Source organism: Microtus ochrogaster, chromosome 4 (genome assembly GCF_000317375.1).
Source record: "Microtus ochrogaster isolate Prairie Vole_2 chromosome 4, MicOch1.0, whole genome shotgun sequence".
Classification (NCBI taxonomy): Eukaryota; Metazoa; Chordata; class Mammalia; order Rodentia; family Cricetidae; genus Microtus; species Microtus ochrogaster.
Window position 1 is genome coordinate 30347820 of NC_022011.1, and position 17978 is coordinate 30365797.

Sequence of the window (17978 nt, forward strand, 5' to 3'; positions counted from 1 at the left end):
ATCTATTACCAAGTCCTAGCCTGTCACTGAGAAGGCTGTTCCTTCCAATCTGGCAGGAGTGCTATAGGACACAGGACTTGTATTCCAGGACCCTAGGCACCTACCATCCTGTTAAGAGAGCCATTAGCCTTCCGGGGAGAAGCAGAGTGAATTGGGCCTGAGTTGGCTTCGGTGTTGTTAGTACATCTGGAGTTTGGTGGATGTGATGCCAGTCACTGACTGTGTGCGCAGTGATGTTCAAATCTCGCTGAGAATAGGGGAAGGTAGGAGCAGTGTCCTTTCAACCCTGCAGTGGCCATTTAGCTCACCAGAACTGGTTCACTGTGGGTAGCCAGTGGGGACCACTAGAAACCCTCAGCTCCAGGATGCTGGATATCACCTGAAGCACTTTACTCAAGAATCTAGGTTCATGTCCCTGAACATCCTCACTCTCTTTCCCTCCTGTCAGTCCGAGGGCTATTCAGTGCAGACAGATATATCCTAAGCCTGGATCCCTCACTCCTGTCCTTGGCCATCCCTGAAGGTACTAAGAATATAGGACCCATTGCTGCAGGCTGTCAGTGGACTGGACCTACAAGGGGCAGAGATGAGAAGCAACCAGGAAAGGAAAGCAAGAAGGGAGCTCCCAGAGAGCAAGGCTCAAGGTGGAAATGTAGCTTTCTGGGAATTGGTAGGTTCTATATCAGCCTTAGATGGGCGCCTAGAGTTCTGGTTCCATCCCTCTGTGTGGTTCATGTCCTTACAAAGACATACATACTCCTTTGAGACCAGAGGAGTAACTCCAGGGAAGACAGACCACCAGATGTGGTTCTCACCTTTGGCCTGGCTGGCCAGTGTCTCCTCTGGAGCGTGGAGACCCTGCCCCTGCCTCACCTGAACGGGAATCTCTCCCCTGGGTCACGTCCCAGGTGGAAGATCAGGGGTAGCTTCGTGTGTTCTTCCTGGGAATGGGTTGTGACTCCTGAGACATTCTGACCAGGGCAGAAGTCAATGCCCTGCAACGAGAGGCATAGAGACCAAGTGAGCCTCCTAGAGCCAGAGCCCATGCTGCAGGAGATGCCCTGCTGGTCCTGTTCCTCACACATCCTCCATACCCAGTGCCGCAGTGTTCATTGGTGGACTGGGGTCGGGTACAGTATGGCCACCTGGTTGAAGGGAAAGGCTTCAGGCTGACAGCTGCTCAGCAGCTCACTCTGGGTATCTGCCCAAGTTTTCCTGTACCCTTTTATGGGAAAAAGCTCTTTACAGTAGCCTAGGCAGTTAGGCTGGAATTCCAGCATTTAGGAAGTAGAAGTAGGAATATGATGAGTTTGAAGTCAGCCTGGGCTACATGAGAGTCTCAAAACAAAATGAAACAGTCTGGGCAGTTCCATATCTTGACTTTGACCACTGGTTCAGAGGAGCGCTCCTGAGAACGCCATAAAGCTCTCAGTGTGGGGTTGGAGAGATGACTCAGCGATTAAGAGCTACTCTTCTAGAGGATCCAGGTTCAATTCCCTGCACCCACATGACGGCTCACAACTATCTGTAAATTCCAGTCCCAGGGAATCTGACACTCTTACACAGACATGCACGCAGGCAACACACCAATGTACATAAAATAAAAAAGCTCTCAATGTGTGGCCAGGGGGAACAGTGAGCCTCTCAGAAGGGGATGAGTCAGGATGAGTCACTAGACCAGAGAGGAAGGACCTTTTGCTTGAAAGTTGAGAGACCCAGAGCTGAACATGGAAGCTGAAGGCTACAAACAGCTGTGACCAAGAGACTCAAGAGAAGAGCACAGACTACAAATAACCCTGATTTTTGCATTCAGAAGTACAGAGAGAAGGCTGAACAAGTACTTATGTATGCAGCGTGGAGCCAACCCCTAAGGCTTCTTGTGGGATAACTCGGCTGCTGAAGCTATCTCTCCTAGTCACAGCTTGGTTCCACTACAGTGGTTCCCTTCTGCAAGCTTGTCTTTTGCCTTCGACCTTCCCTCCCAGATCTCCTGGTTACTCTTTAGGGTGCATTGATGGGGAATGGGGAATGTTCCAAATCAAGCCTCCAACAGTCCTAGACAGAACTGTGAGGCAGGAGCTTACTCTAAGTACCGTGACTCAGGAGCCCTAGTGCCAGCCATGTTGACAGTGAGAGACAACACTGTTCACATTTGACATGGTGGCTGGACTGAAAAGTGCAATGCATGCAGTGCAGCTCACTAACATATGTCTCTAACCCCTGTGCTGGTGTTACAGTGTGAAGTTATATAAACCCCTGTGATGGTGATACAGTGTGCAGTTATATAAACCCCTGTGATGGTTGTACAGTGGACAGTTTTTAAAGCAGGGAGGCCATAGGCTATGAAGTTCCATGTGCACTGAGCTGAAGAGACAAGTTGGAGGCTGGAAGGACAGGCTACCTTCCAATCAAAGTGGGCTCCAGAATCTGGGCCTCCTGGAGGCCCTGCCAGGGGGACAAACAAACACTGCACAGCAGGGAGCCACCGCTGTTAGGATGAAAATGTTAAACAGTGGAGAAGTACCCAAGTCTAGATGGAGCACATAAATTATAATTTGGATGCAAATCAAATAAGCTATTTAATTAAGATTCCGCTAATTGGTCTAGGAGCTCTCTTACAGCTGCGTTGTCTGAGCGCCTCACCCCGGGGCACTGGCAGGGAAGTCCCCGTGTTGTGCATTAGGCTTTATCGCCCCATAGAGCTGGACTCTGGTCTGGCTCTGGAAGCACAGATGGACGGCACAGGCAGGATGCTGGAAATCAAACAGTGAGTGTGCAGAGGTGGTGAGGGACACAAACCCTCTGATGGTGAAGGTTCAGGTATTGTAGCAGCTGAGGTCTGAAGCTAGTCCACTGAGCAATCTGAGGCTGTTAAGACAATGCCAGGAATTCCAGGAATGAATGCAAAAGACCTGGGCTGTTCTCACACCTGCAGAAGCTCACGTTAGCAGGGGGCGGATTGTGACCTTTTGCCTTTAAAAAAACAACCCTCCCCTTCTAGCTGGGCTTCAGTTCTAAAAGCCAGATCCTGGGAACTCAGAACAGCTGCAGTTTAAATTTAAAAAAAAAAAAAAATCAGCTAATTAAAAAAGAAAGAAAAAAAAAAAAGAGCTGGGGAAGTAGCGGTGCACACTTTTAATCCCAGCACTTGGGAGGCTGATCTCTGTGAGTTCAAGACCAACCTGACCTACAGAGCAAGTGCCAGGACAGGCTCCAAGGCTACACAGAGAAATCCTGTTTCAAAACAAAACAAAAAGATCTGGGTAGCAGTGGCACACACAATCCTAGCATTTGGGAGGGAAGCAGAGGCAGGCAGATCTCTGAGTTTGAGGCCAGCCTAGTCACAAAGTGAGTTCCAGGACAGCTAGGGCTACACAGAGAAACCCTGTCTCGGAAAAACCAAATCAAAACAAAAAACCCTGCTCCAAATGGGTCTGGCACCCTTGTCCATCTCTGTATTTTCTCCTCACTTCTCACCAGGCCTGGCTGGTTTCTAGCACTGGGTTGCGAGGAAGGGATATTAAAGCTCCCACCAAAGGGTAGGGCCTACTTGTCACTGTATTGAGGACCTGCCTATTAGTCTATATGGGACAATCACACCAAGGAATCCTGGGTTCCACTGGTCCCAGGACCAAGTAGGAAGTGGAGCAGGCTAGCCATTCAAGTGACCTGGAGTAGAATGTGCAGGCTATAATAGCCTCGGTGTTCTCCACCCTGACCCCTGGCATCCATATAGCCAAAGAGTCTGAGATGTTCTGGTGGAAGTCCTACCCCAAACCCCCTTCTTCATCTCTCTCCAAACCCTGCTGCATCTCAGAAAGCCCATCAAATGATGACCCCTTCCCCAGAGATGCTCAAGACCACCACCACAGGGTTTAAACTGCCCTCCAGAAAACAGACTCATGTTTTTTTGATCTCTCTTCCCCATCTCCTTCCTGGGGCGGGGGAGGGGAAACGCAGATCATCCAGGAGTGTTTTACCCATTAAACCTAGGGTTTTTCTAATTCAGTTTGATTTGGTCTGATTGGATTGCTGTGTCGGCGGAGAGGCTTATAAGGTGCAGGAACTTTTCCCTCAGGCCTGGCCTTAGAGCAAGAGTGGGGCCAAGGTACAGAGGGACCCTAGTGGACGGCCAATAGACTCTAAATAAGCCTTCTCCCTATGTGTTTGCCATCAGGAGGGGACAGTGAGCAGACCCATGATTTCCAGCCCGTGGACTTGTGTCCCAGGGGCAGCTCAGATGGCATGAATTTGTCCTTCGTGGGATTCTTCCTCAGCTTCAAAACAGCCTGTGGAGACCCTAGCATCTGAAATAAGAGCACCATGTACAGGGTGCAGAGGAGCTTGTGACAGCATGAGTCCTCCACAGGCTGACCCGCAAAACTATGCAGGTAACATAAGGCCAAGAAACCAGGGCCTATGTTAGTGGCCCAGGGTCGTGAGGGCCTGGGTCCATCAGGTAAACCCAAGACTGATGTTGGCTCTTCTGGGCCTAGCTGTAACCTTTAACAGGTGACCCACTGTATAGACCTCAGGTCTCTATGTAACATGGGCCTCTCAATTTAAGATTAAGAGGGTGGGATTGATGGACCCTGGTCTCTTGACGTGACTGGAGTAGGCTAGGAGCCAAATTGTTTTTGGTCGTGGCGTTTCATCACAGCAACAGAAACCCTGACTAGAACACAGTGTCAATGGCATGGCAGGCCAATGTTTAGGACCGCCCTGAGGTCGGAAAGGGGATGGATGAAACATGGGTTTTGGACATTATCCTAGGCTGCCCAAAACTTCTAAACAAGGCACTGGGGAGTCATGCCTTTGAGTTATGGCCACATGCCCACCTGGGTATATGCTGTTTACCTGCCCATCTAAGCCTGGCATCCTGCCCAGCCCAAAGCCCTGCATAGCTGGAGCCTCCTGAGCTGAGACATTTGTGGTTTGCTTCCTAGTTGGTTCAGAATGTTCTAGTATTTGGGTTTTTCATTAAGTAAATGTCTTCCCTATTAAGGCACATTAGTAGGTTTTCAAGTGTTTAAAGACCTTGGGAAGCCTGAGGGGATGGAGGAGGTAGGTCCAGCAGCTTGCAGGACAGAAGGCCTATGGCAGCCCCGCATGGGCCAAGGAGCCAGCAGGAGCCTAAGCTATATGTGGGGTGGCACTTCACCTTCAGATCGCGAACAGGCACAAAGATGTGGATATGGGTGCTGCCATTTGTGGGTATTAGCATCTGGGCTTGGGTAGGCCACCACCCATGCGGCCAGTCTTGGAAGGAGCAAGAAATGGGGCGCTAAGGAGAGGCTTAGGGGCATGGTAGATAGTGGGGCGCTCTGCCTGAACCTGGGCCTTGTGCTCTCTGAAGACCTCCTATGAAGGTAGAACGTTCCAGGAGAGTATTTGTCCCCTAGTGTCTTTCTCTGTGGGATACCTCTCATATACCCCTAGCATTTCCTAGGGAGCCCAAATCACACAGGAGAGAAAGAAATGTGCCTAGCCTTTATCCCTGGATACCTACACATGATAACTGAGAATGGGTAGGTCCCACAGGGCCACACGAAGAAGGGAGGCTGTAGGGCCATGGTACCTCCCCTGGTGGTAGCTTAGAAGTAGATAAATCACGGTTCTCCAGGAATCTCCCAGGCTTGTACTCAGGGGCCTGTACCTGTCTGAACTCCTCCCAGGAGTTGGTCCAAGTCCAGAAGTGGGCCTTGTACTGGCCAAGAGTGACTGCCATCAGTGTGTTGCCACGGTAATAAAATATGGGCCTGTTGTGTTGAGGAGAGAAAGAATCATGACCAAGTCCATGTATTCATGTGTGGGGCTCTGGCTGGGGAGTGGTGAGCTGCCCATGCGGGCATCAGCTAATACTTCAAAGATGTACTAAGGTCTCATAAGTGCAAAAGGTAGGAGGGGTGGGGGTGAGTGGCTCAGCAGAATGCTTTCCTAGCAAGCATAAGGTCCTGGGGACCCACATGGCACTGTGTATGTGTGTGTGTGGTAGCCAACAAGGCTATAGGGATTGACCCAAGTCATTCCCTGTTTGTTTTGGCCTTTGGTGAGGCAAAGCCAGGCCTTAGGAGGTTGGGCTGGCAAAGGAGTTGAACTGGTGACAATGATCCTCCTTCTTGGAAAACAGATGGGTCTGGGACTGGAAGAAGCCCCCCTCCCAAGCCTTAAGATGCTTTCCTTAAGAGTCAGGGTTTCCCAGTGTCCCAATGGACCCAGGCTGGTTTCCTTCCCAGGCGCATACAAGGGTCTAGCTACGAGGTCCCCCGGTCCCATCTTGTCTCCCTCTGTTCTCACATGTATACTTTCTTCCTTCCGTATGGGTCATAGCTAGTCAATGAGGACGTTATAGCCTGTGAGCAGCTCTGGGCCCCATCCTGAAGAGTGGGAGCAAGGGAGGTAGGGCTGGGGCTGAAAAGGATGCTGTGTAGTACCAACCTGTCCATCACGTGGCCCTGGAGCATGGTGGGGAGTAGGTTAAGTCCGTCGATTACCCTGTCACTAGGTGGGTTCAGGCCTGCAAGGGACAGGCTGGTGGTAAAGAGGTCCATGATGCTTCCCAGCTGGCGGCTGACCTGAAATAGATGTAGTACTCCTTTGAGGCGTCCTGAGCAGGTGGTGTTGGGGGGCTGGAGCCTGAGGTGCTGAACACCCGGTTCTCCTCTGGGTCAGCAGGTATGCACACATGCTCCAACATGTACATATCTGCCACATACCATGGGGGGGGGGCACGGCCAGGATTGAGTGAAGTCACGGGGCTCCTGGGTGGTAAATGGGATTTAGACTGCATATCTGACCCAGAGTCAGGTCACATTCATGCCCCGCTACATGTGGATCGGCTGTCATAGCTAGACCCAGAATGCTAGCAGCTCCTCCTGACTCTTTTTTTTTTATAATTTATTTTTTATTCACTTTAAATAATTTATTTTTATGTCATGTGCATTCATGTTTTGTCTGCATGTATGTCTGTGTGAAAGTGTCAGATCTCCTGGAACTGGAGTTACAGTTAGGAGCTGCCATGTAGGTGCCAGGAATTGAACCCAGGTCTTTTAGAAGAGCAGCCAGTGCTCTTAACTGCTGAGCTATCTCCAATCCCTCCTCCTGGCTCTTTACACCACAAGGGTCCCACCTTTCAAGGCTCAGCTGCCCCAAGAGAGTAGGCAAGGTTCACTTTAACACTTGACACCTGAAGGCTACAATGAGCTTTGCACATCAAAAGAGCAGAGGCCAGGAAAGTCCCAGAAGTAGCAAGGAAGTCAGGTGGAGAGGAACCAACCCAAATGGTGCTGCCTCCTGCTCTTCCCACTCAGAAGTTCCAAGAGAGCCAGGGGCGCTTGCGGGACCCACTACTGTCCATCTGTAGATGCATTAGCTCTGTGGGAAGAGTCTTTGTTTTCTGTTCGTGTTCAAGGGCAGCCCCAGTCAATAGGTGATTGGGGGGTCTTCTGTGGCTCTGCCTCCTTGGTAACACTGAGCTCTAAGTACTTCTGTCCTGGAGACAGGGAGTGTGCTTATCTCTTTTTCTTGACCTCTGTGGCTTGGGAAGGTCAGTGTCCAAGGAGCTCAGCCTCTGGAGAAGGGTGTCTGTGGTCCTCTAGGAAGACGGGACTCCACAGCAGCCAGTCAGGACCTCACCCATGTTCAGTTTAGACCCCACTTCCCTTACCACTCCCTGCCAGCTAGAGAGACTAGTGAATAACCCTTGAACAAACCCGGCCAGACCTGACCGAGGAACCTCTGTTCCCCTACGGTTTGCTGAAATCCTCCACCTCTGTGTTGAAACACATCGCCCGCATCCTGATAGCTTGGGGGCGGAGCAGTTTCTAAAGATAAAATGGCCTTATTTGGACAAACAGCTCCAGAAGAGACCCTTGCAATCTGCACGTACTCTTGTACCTAACTCCTCATTCCCAAACTCCACAACCTCCCCTATAAAAGATCCCAACCAGCTCTCCCCGCCCCCACCTCGTAGACCCCTCCTTCACTGTCTGTCCTTTACTGCTCGAAATAAAAGTCCCATCTGTTGAAGTTGGTCAGACTCTTTCCTGCCTTTTGTCTCTTTACTCTGTACCCCCAAATCCAACAGACATGACTTACCATATAACAGGGTCCCTGACTGACATGGACACTCTTCTATAGAGTCTGCTTGGGAATGGGACATTCTTACAGGTGCCAGTCCCCCTACCTATGGCAGCAGGGGAACAAGGGCCTTCTGAGTGGTTCATGGTTCCTTCTAAGTATTTCGCTCCAAAAAAAGAGGGAATGGGGTTGCAGATCCAGAAACTTAAAGCATTTGGAAACAAATAAGAGAAGGGATCATCCCTGGCTGAGGGATTGAAAGGAGGGGATCTGACAGCTCTGTCGGTGCACAGCGCTGAGCTCAGGGAGCTCTTAGTGATACTGTACTCAGCAGCAGGAGGTTGCTGGGAGCTCTTCCAGATGAAGCTGCATCAAAGGCTGCAATTATACCCCTGCTGCCAGGTGCTAAGTGTCTGCTGCAGGGCGGATGAATGTCGGGGTGTTTTAAGTTATTACGGAGCACAGTGTAAATCCCATGGAAACCCATTCCAGTTTGTTGTCTTGTGGGAAGCATGGTGAAAAGAAAGCCACAGCTCTGGAGTGCTGCTCTTTCTCCCCTCAGAAGGCAAGGCTGTGTGCCTTTGACTCCAGTGTCAAACCTTGTTTTTCCTCAGCTGGTGCCAGAGGGCACCTGAAGGGAACAGCTGTGGAAGCAGATGCTCTTGAGCCCAATGGACTTAAGTTTAGTGGGCTAGGCATCCCTGGACTGCAGGCAGCTCCAGCTCCCTTTTCCCAGTTACCTCTCTGCGCTTTGCCAGTACCAGGTGGGAGTGGGGTTTAACCTATGATTGGTTATGGCTCCTCATGGTGGAACAAAGGCCATACCAAGCGTCTCTTCCCTGGAAAACCTCATGAGTCTCCTGTGTCTCCATTCCTCATGCAATGATAACTGGCTCAGTGCTCCCACAGCTACATGAGAGCTGGGAGCGATGGCCTTAGGAAATGAAGAGTTCGCTCTCTTCCACAGGTGCAGCTGTGGGCCAGGTCCCTTTCATACGGGTTAGATGGTCATGGCCAGTCTGCATGTCCATTAGGATTCCAGTAGCCGTGTTTCTTCTACATGTGATGTGTTTACTGCATGGTCACTCTGTTCTACAGAGGGAGTTGGCCAGACAACAGGCAGGCCTGTTCAACAAACTGTGAGATCCACCAACCTGTGGTGCTCTGGTGATTAGTATGCCCTGGAGTCTCATATCAAGAGGCCATAGGCAGAGGGAGTGAGGTGCAGAGGCTCAAACAGGTCTAGGTTTAGAAGCTAGATACTGAGGATAAGTCCCAGTTGTTGCTGGGGACGCATGGAGACTATCCAAAGCATGGTGAGTAGGAATGGAGGTCCCGTCTGGATGCCTGGGGGTTGCTGCCAGTTCTGCCATTGTAGCTGGCAGGCTGGACAGGTGACCTTTCTGGGCCTCACTTTCCTAATCTGTGCAGTTAGAGGGGAGGGTAAAGACTGTGTCTGTCAGAGTGACAGCCATAGGGACATTTGCATTGCAATCCCTGGACTCTGTGGCTACAGGATCCCACACAGCAATAGGCACGTGAGACAGCAGGTGGGATAGAGGACATGCATCATCTGGCCTCTAGCAGGAGGCTGGCCTGTACTGTCCATGCAAGCGGTATTTGTTACAGTCAGTTGTCCTGTCCACCCCTAAGTATATGGAGGCTGCCACTACAGGGTGAACTGAGGAACCCAGAGGGACACTGTCTTCAAGATCACCGGGGAAAGAGGCCAGCTGAGGAACAGTGATCTCAGCAACAAGCACTTAGTGTGGCGACTACAAGTTCCAGACTGGATTCTTAGACAAGGGGTGGCCTACCTGGGGCCAAAGCTTGGGGGTGAGGGTGCTGCCTGGTATGAAGGTGGCCAGACTCGCCCACTTGAGGCTCACCTCTGGTCTTTGCCACAAAGACATCAGGGCTGCAGCTGTCCCTTGTGGTAAGTTCACAGAACATGGGCAGTTAGTTAACTACAGAAGCCTCCTTATCACCTGGACACTGATGCCCCAGAGACCTTGCAGGAGATATAGCTTCAGTGTGCAATGTTGACTTACCTGGCCTGCAGCAATGTGCCCCGGCCACCATGCGATCGCAGGTTCCCTCATCCCACCTTCAAATGTCGTCTGCTTCCCACACAGGAAGGGACCGTTGCTGCCACCTGAGGATGAGAGTCACCACCTATCAGTTTCAAGATCTCAGGGCTCAGATCATCTGGGGAATCAGGGACACACAGCACCCCTGGCGGGCAATCTTGACTTTTGAACTCCTGGTTAGGCACATTTGAGTCCTGAGGTCATCACAGGGACAAAGAACCAAGAGGAGAGGTCAGGCTGCAGACACAAGTCGGGACACCTGGGTAGCTCTGATCCAGACAGCTAAGATGCTCTGGCCAGAGCTTTCCAGAGAGAACAGAAAATTCTTGCCACCAGCCTCTACTCGCAGTCACTGCTCAGAAACGGAAAACAGCCATAGATGCCCATTCCTATCACAAGCAACAGACACTGATGCTTTTGAGTTAGTCTTCTTAGATGCTAATATTCCCAGGCATCATGTACTGGGGAGGGTCCCACTTAAAATGCAGCCTGCCCCAGGTCCCCTCTGGTCTTCACAGTCAGGACCTTTGGAAGAACAGGAACTACTCTTAACAGCTGAGTCATCTCTCCAGTCCCTTATTTTTCCACTTTTTATAACAAGTTGGAGCACAGATTTGACAGACTCCAGGGATTTGTCATCTTCTTTATGGCCACCGTCATTAGGTTCAGGATGGCTCTTGCCCTCTAATCTCCCAAACATGAGAGTAGCTACCAAGGTCATAAGGTCACAGTTAGAAATGATACCATTTCCCTCTGCCTAGCCCCTTCCATCTCTTAGAATTGGCCAAATAGGTAGCAGTTGAGCTCCGGCTATCTGCTGGAGGTGATGGAGGCTTGCTCTTTCCTCTGAGACGTATATAGAGAGCTTGAATGAGAACTAAAGTCATTGTAGATCACAGAGCTGGGCCATCAAGAACCTCCAGGTCAGCCTGGCTAGGCTCGGTGGTCTTTTCTATTGTCAAACCAGCTTTTCCTTAGTTTACGAGGCTATACTGGGTTTCTTTACCTGAAACTGGGAAGCCTCCAGGACCCTGGGTGGTAGGACTGACTGAGCCACCTGGAGGTAGTGGAGCCCAAATTGCCTAAGGGCAATACAGGATGAGGAGATTATTGTGTCCTCAGCTGTGACAGGTACCTCATGTTAATAGCTGAGCCCTTGCAGCACCGTGGGGGGCTGTCCCAGGTTCACCAATTGGACAGCTCCCAAGACAGGATGTTTTTCCTGCCACCTCTGTAGTAGCCAAACAAGCTCTACCCTAGCACCACCAGGTATTCTGCCAAAGCCCTGGCTGCCAAAGTCTCCTTAGCCTGAGGCTGCTGGAAACTGGCTTCTTGCAGGTAAGGACCATCCTGAGACAGCATATCCTCCCCATGACACTTGCCTGTTCCCCTCTCTCAGGATTCAAATTCATGTGAACCCAGGCCAGGCCTGAGTCAGCAGGGTCAAGACTTTGCTGCTAGGTACTCTATTCTGGGAGTTTCAGTCTGTGACCACCTTCTTGTCACCGACCTGGGGCCAGAGGACAGGAAACAGAACTTGCCTTCTTTGGGAGCAGAAATGAGGGCTGCACCATTATCGGATGTGAAGAAGACAAATGTGTTCTTACTGATGCCCAAGTTCTGCAGAAGGCTCAGAATTTTTCCAACACTGTCATCTATTTCCCGAACAGCATCACCATACCTGCAGGGGAGGAGGACATTCTATCGGGCAGCTGAGGGCATTAGTGTGACCTGAACACTAATCTTATCACTTTGGAGATGACCAGCAGGGCAGCTAGCTGCCTCTCAAAGGGAAGTCTCAGCTCATTTTTCAAATGGTTCACTGCAAACAAAGCCAACATAACCCCTACAGCTTTCCTCTCATCACTGATTCTGGGTTGAAGGAAGTTATATTTTTCTTTTAGGTGCTGGGGAATGAACCCCCTGGGTTCAATGGCCTCATGTATGCTAAGCAATCTTCACAACTAGAAAACATCACAGCTGCTTTGGAGTTCCCATAATGCTCCAGAGTACCCACCCAGTGAGACTGAGCAAACTGAAGGCCCCAGTGGGGCTTACACTTACCGCCCTCGGTGGCTGGTACCCAAGAAAGGTCTTGAGGCATAAACTGGTGCATGTGTGGCGTCGATGGCCCAGTAGAGGAAGAAGGGGCTTTGCCTTGCATGCTGAGTCCTGATGAATTCTAGAGCTTCCTGTGGGAATAGCCTCCATTCTCCTCTGCTTCAGGTCAGTTCATCCCTCTGCTTCCCCAGCATCCTCCTGCCTCCTTGCCTTGACCAGCCTACTAGGTCTTACCTGTAAGTAGATTTGGGTGAGGTTAGCTTCCCCAGTCTTCAGGTTAATTGGGAATTCTTCATAAAATCTGAAAGAAAAAATCAGAATTTAGTCAGAAAAGCCCCTTCCTTAATTTCAGTAGGGAATGTTCCATGTGAAGCTCACACAGCTCTTAGGTGAAGATCCTGTCTGAGGTGACAAGGCTCTGATGGCCCCAGCATGTAAGATGAGTGTAGAGCAGGTGTGTGTGTGTGTGCGTGTGTGTGCGCACTGTAGAGATGAGACAAGGTTTGCAGGTGCAGCTAAGAACACAGGCTTTAAAAACAAATGCATGTGTATATATGTGTATAGGGACACATGTATGCAGGTGTACAAATGCATGTGTATATATGTGTATAGGGACACATGTATACAGGTGTACAAATGCATGTGTATATATGTGTATAGGGACACATGTATGCAGCTGTACATGCAGTGGGTGCACACGCATGTAGAGGACGGAGGGCAATCTCCTTGAGGTGGGTCTCTCTCTTTCTGTCTTACTGATTTTTTTTTTTTTTGAGATAGGGTATTATTGTGTAACCCAAGCTAGGCTGTATAGACCAGGTCAGGCTGGCCTCACACTCTCAGAGATCTGCCTCCTTTTGTGTCCCAAGTGCTAGTATTAGAGGGGTGCACCACCATGCTAGGCCAGAGTCTCTTATTGGTTTTGAACTCATAATTAGGCTGATGGGCTAGTGAGCCCCAGGGATCCTCCTGTCTCAGCCTCCCCAGCACTGGGGTTACAACGGCATGCCATTCTTCCCAGCTTTTTACACTAGCACTGAGGACTGGACTAAGGTCCTCAGGTTTGTGAAGCCAACACTTTATTGACCGCAGGGATGACTGTCACTGCAGATATAAGGCACTCCTTTCCCAAAAGGGCAGTGTTTGGTTCAACCTTTAGGTGCTGATACAAGAACTTCCACCAAGGAACAAAGGAGGAAGGAAAAGAAAATTTAAGCAATCAAAATTCAAGAAAGATGAGTCAGGTCCTTGACACCAAAGCTACAAGTTGGAGGTACCCAACAATCGGTCACCCAGGTGGTCTCCCCTCCAGAGTAGAGATCTCTTTCGGGTAACAATGGGCAGTCCCCGGAGTGACTCTCACATCAACTTAGCCCCACAGTCTCCTCTCTTGTGTGCAGCAGCTATTAGGCCAACTTAGTGCCTGAAGATGATGGTTACCCCACCAAGAGGGTACATAGGTCCTAGAGCCTCCAAAATACAAGCTAAGAGCACACCTTGGATGCAGGAGGACTTTTGAGCACATATCTGAAAGAAATCTATAACTCTGGAAAGGTTAGAAATGGCCTCAGGTGAGACTTGGGAGGTCCTGGGAAAAACTGCCTAAGAAGCACAGATCTCACTGTCAACTCATAGGATACCAGATGCTGGCGGGTGGTTCAGGAGGGAGGGAAGGGCTCTGTCTGTTACCTGCTAGGATACCAGATGTTGGCGGGTGGTTCAGGAGGAAGGGAAAGGACTTTGTCTGTTACCTGCTAGGATACCAGATGCTGGCGGGTGGTTCAGGAGGGAGGGAAAGCTCTGTCTGTTACCTGCCGACCATTTCCCAGTCCCTGTACACGGGGATGTTGGGCTTGACCTTGTTGTCGTAAGGTCCAAAGTGACAGTTGGGGGATCCAAACCACTCATCAAATCCATGTTTCAGGGGGTGGAACTGGGGTCTGTGACCTAGATGCCTAGAAACAGGAACCAAGACACATCAGAGACCCCCCCGCCTCAACTGGGGACATTCCAGTGTTTTGATCAACAACAATCAGTCACCATCACAATTGCAAACCATATAAACAGGCTGTAGCACCCCACCATGGTCTAGACACACCAAGATGCAAAATGTCAAGGCCTCACTTCAAGGAGGAGCACAGGAACCATCTGTCCTCCCGGACAATGCTAGTGTCCAGAACTCTAGGCATATCCAAAGGCATCCAAGCATAACTGGGGGTATTTCAGTAGAGCAGAATGTCCTGACCAAGCCAAGGGCTTCCAGGCACAGCCGAGAGTGTCCCAGCACAGCCAATGGCATCTGGGCACAATGAGACACAAAAGAGGGTTTAGGGGTCCCCTCAGTATCTGAAGGATAGTGCATGGAGAGAAATCTCCCAGATGCCTTGAAAGCAGCTGGATGCAAGCGCCCATTTCAATTATCTCTAGGCTCTAGCAGCTTCCCCTGCCTTTCTTTACCCTCAGGGACACTCCAAGGACTGTGTTGTCCCTTGGGTTTCTAGTCAGGCAGGTCATGGCTCCATCTGTTAACACAAAAGCCAGAGTATTACCCCAGCTAAGGGAAATCACCAGGAAGGTGGCTGGGTGGGAAGACGATGCAGTGCTTAGGACTGTCCCCTCATCCTCACAGGCCAGGGCATGAGCAAAAAAGAATATGGCAGTATGCCTACTCTGGTATAGTGCAAGCTATGCGGAGACCCAGAGAAGGGTCCACAGAGGAAAGCTTCACAGGGTAAAGGGCCTTGGGAAAAGCTGCGGGATCCCCCCACCCCATGCCAGGTATTACCCCATGCTCTGTGTTCACTGGATTTGTCACTCGTATTGGTTTAATAAAATGCTGATTTGTCAGTAGCCAGGCAGGAAGTACAGGCAGGGAAACCAGACTAGGAGAATTCTAGGAAGAGGAAAGGAGAGACGCAGTCACCAGTCAGATGGAGAGAAAGCAAGAGGAGAATGCCTCACTAATAAAAGGTACCAAGCCACGTGGCTGACATAGACAAGAATTATGGTTTAATTTAAGTTTTAAGAGCTAGTTAATAATAGGTCTGAGCTAATAGGCAAAACGGTTTATAATTAATATAAGCCTCTGTGTGTTTATATGGGACTGAATAGGTATGGGACCAGGTGGGAAGAAACTTCCGTCTACATCCATCCTGCCTCCTTTTCTTTCAGGGTCACTTAATTGTATTTTCTCCATCTACTAGTAACCACAGGAAGGCTGCTGAGAAGTGCCGCTATCCCAGCTCCAACTCCAAGCATCAGTGGGTCAGCAGTCCTGAGGTATCCCTGCAGGAGAGCCTGTCTTTCCTGGGGACTCCAGCTCCTACCTGCTCTTTAGAGCACATGCTAATCTACCAGACTCCAAACCATGCTATGTGTGCCATTATCATCCAGCCTGGGACACAGACCTGTTTATGTGTGTTGTACACGCACACCTGCAGAAAGCCTTTTTCAGGTACAGCTTTCAATACAGCATCCCTGAGGGGAGTGTCCTTTCCCAGCTGTACTTGGGATAGGCTATCTTCAGGGGGCTCCACCTCAACCTTTCCTCTGTGTACAGAGTATGCAGATCCAAGGTTACCATTCAGTGGGTAGGGTGAAAGGGCAGCAGAGAAGTCTTGGGGGATAGCTAGCTGGTCATCAACTCTTCTACCTTCAGAGAAGAATGCCTGTCTAGAACTCAGTTTCCACACCCGCAGGGGAGACTGGCACAGCATGGTTGGCTCTGCAGTGCTTGGTCTGCCTAATGGCTGCACACAGTGAACCGTTAGAACTATTCTCCGACCTTCACATACTCAGTCTATGATCACCCCTTTGAGGACCAGTGCACCACTATGGTGCAATGACATATCAGATTAAGTCAGCCTGCATTACATCCTCCGTGTTGCTGTGCTCTCAGGCCCACTACAAAGTATTTGACCTTTCCGATTACTGCAGAGCAGATGGGAGGACCCTTGTGTCTATGTCTCTGTGTAGCAGAAGTACGACCAGTGCCCTGCTTGGACACAGTTACAATCCTGTGCACTTGGTCCTAACAGTGATTGGTACTGCCCAGCAGGTGAGCAGGACTGGAGAGCGGGCTGGTGGTCTCCTGAGATTTGAGTTCCAGTCGCATTCACCCGCAATTGGCTGCTGACAGACTACGCCGTCTACTTGCAGGAGTCTATGTCCATGCAGGACTTGGTGAGGGAAATGAAATCTAGACCCGCAGTGTCAAGTCTACATAAAGGACACAGGGCAGTACTGGCTATAGCTCATAGCCCTGGACTAAACCCTGCTCATCGAAGAGATCTGCCTCAGCTCTTCCTCTTGGTCACCTCTTTCCTATCAGAAGTCATCCAGGAAGATGAGTAGCTCTGTGGAAACTTGCTTCCTGCTCAGCTTTGGCCCCCTCAGTCCCCGACAGTTGGAAGCTGTGAACCTGTCAGAACTGTCAGGTGAGACACAGGCATCTCTGGTTACTGTGGGACCTCCGGCTCTTTGCCTGCCTCTACCATGGTTTCATGGACTTCCTTGCCACCTGCTTAGGATTGTGCAGATGAGGAGGGACCTGATGCCTGTCAGCTCTTCTCTGCCACCATCCCCTTGTTATGGCTAGGTTTCATTTTTTTGCTTGAAAGATGACAAATGTTTCTTAGGCCCTGGGTTGCCTGGATTTCCTAGTATCAGGTTTTCCACCACTGAGTCAGCAAAACCATTCCCAAGGGGAGCCATGAGTAGGGCCATGAGCAGTGAAGAGGCCTGCTTGGCTTCAGACTGGGGAGAGCCCTATCAGGGGGATCACGGAATGTTGTGGATAAATGAGATGAACGTCAGCTAGAAACCAGCCACCGTGAAGCTACAAGAGCCATTATTGACGTGATTGTTCATCTCACGGACTCAGCCACCTGCTGTTCCTCCCCTGCTCCTACCTAGCACTGGCTTCTTTGACGGAAGCCCTCTGGCGAATGACAAACTGTCTCATCTGTATGCAAGAATGAGGTTGGTTCATTAGTGACATTTTACTGTGACCACAAGCATGGGTGGGGCAGAGAGGACAGAAAGTGTGGTGCAAAGGAAGGAGGATGAGGACAACTGAGTGCTTGCTCAGTGTCATGCTGAGACACTTGGCTAGAGGCTGGTGTCTGACTTTTTAGTTGTTGAGCCAGGGTCTCCCTATGTAGCTTTGGCTGGCCTGCAGCTATGCAGACTAGGATGACTTCAAACTGTCTCTGCTCCCGAGTGCTGGGATTAAAGCTGTGCTCCACCACATTCATCCAGTTCCTGACTTTAAACACCATGTTCTTTTTTTTTTTAATTTTACAAAAGATATTTTTACTTTTATTGTGTTTTACCTGCATGCAAATCTGTGTACTATGTGTGTGTCTGAAACACCAAGTTTTTTTTGGGGTTTTTTTTTTTTTTTTTTGGGTTTTTTGTTTTTTTTTTTGGTTTTTCAAGACTGGGTTTTGCTATAGTTTTGGAGCCTGTTCTGGAACTAGCTCTTGTCAACCAGGCTGGCCTCAAATTTATAGAGATCTGCCTGCCTCTGCCTCCCAAATTCTGGGATTAAAGGTGTGCGCCACCACTGCTGGCTGAAACACTACGTTCTTAAAAGATGCCGGGCAGTGGTGACACATGCCTTTAATCCCAGATCGATTAAAAAAAGAAAAGTTCTAGGCCGGGCGATGGTGGCGCACGCCTTTAATCCCAGCACTCGGGAGGCAGAGGCAGGCGGATCTCTGTGAGTTCGAGACCAGCCTGGTCTAC

At 50.1% G+C, this 17978-nt stretch overlaps 1 protein-coding gene across 6 annotated transcripts in view; it reads right to left on the reverse strand.

The window, feature by feature from the left end:
- The window catches only part of Galns (galactosamine (N-acetyl)-6-sulfatase), a 31537-nt gene that overhangs the window by 5814 nt on the left and 7745 nt on the right, over positions 1-17978 (reverse strand). For 4 of the 6 annotated variants that reach the window (XR_001229485.2, XM_005345803.2, XM_013354810.2 and 1 more), the window contains 8 exons: positions 14042-14185; positions 12465-12531; positions 12234-12361; positions 11711-11850; positions 10131-10234; positions 6439-6575; positions 5657-5759; positions 874-995 (listed from right to left, as the gene is read on the reverse strand). Coding sequence is in view for 5 of the 6 variants with exons in the window: in XM_005345803.2 (XP_005345860.1) it covers positions 874-995; positions 5657-5759; positions 6439-6575; positions 10131-10234; positions 11711-11850; positions 12234-12361; positions 12465-12531; positions 14042-14185 (945 nt within the window). In the remaining variant the exon portion in view is untranslated. Of the gene's footprint in view, positions 1-873; positions 996-5656; positions 5760-6438; positions 6576-10130; positions 10235-11710; positions 11851-12233; positions 12362-12464; positions 12532-14041; positions 14186-15015; positions 15102-17978 lie in introns of those variants that run through there. The other 2 variants (XM_026778733.1, XM_026778731.1) reach the window with 2 other exon arrangements.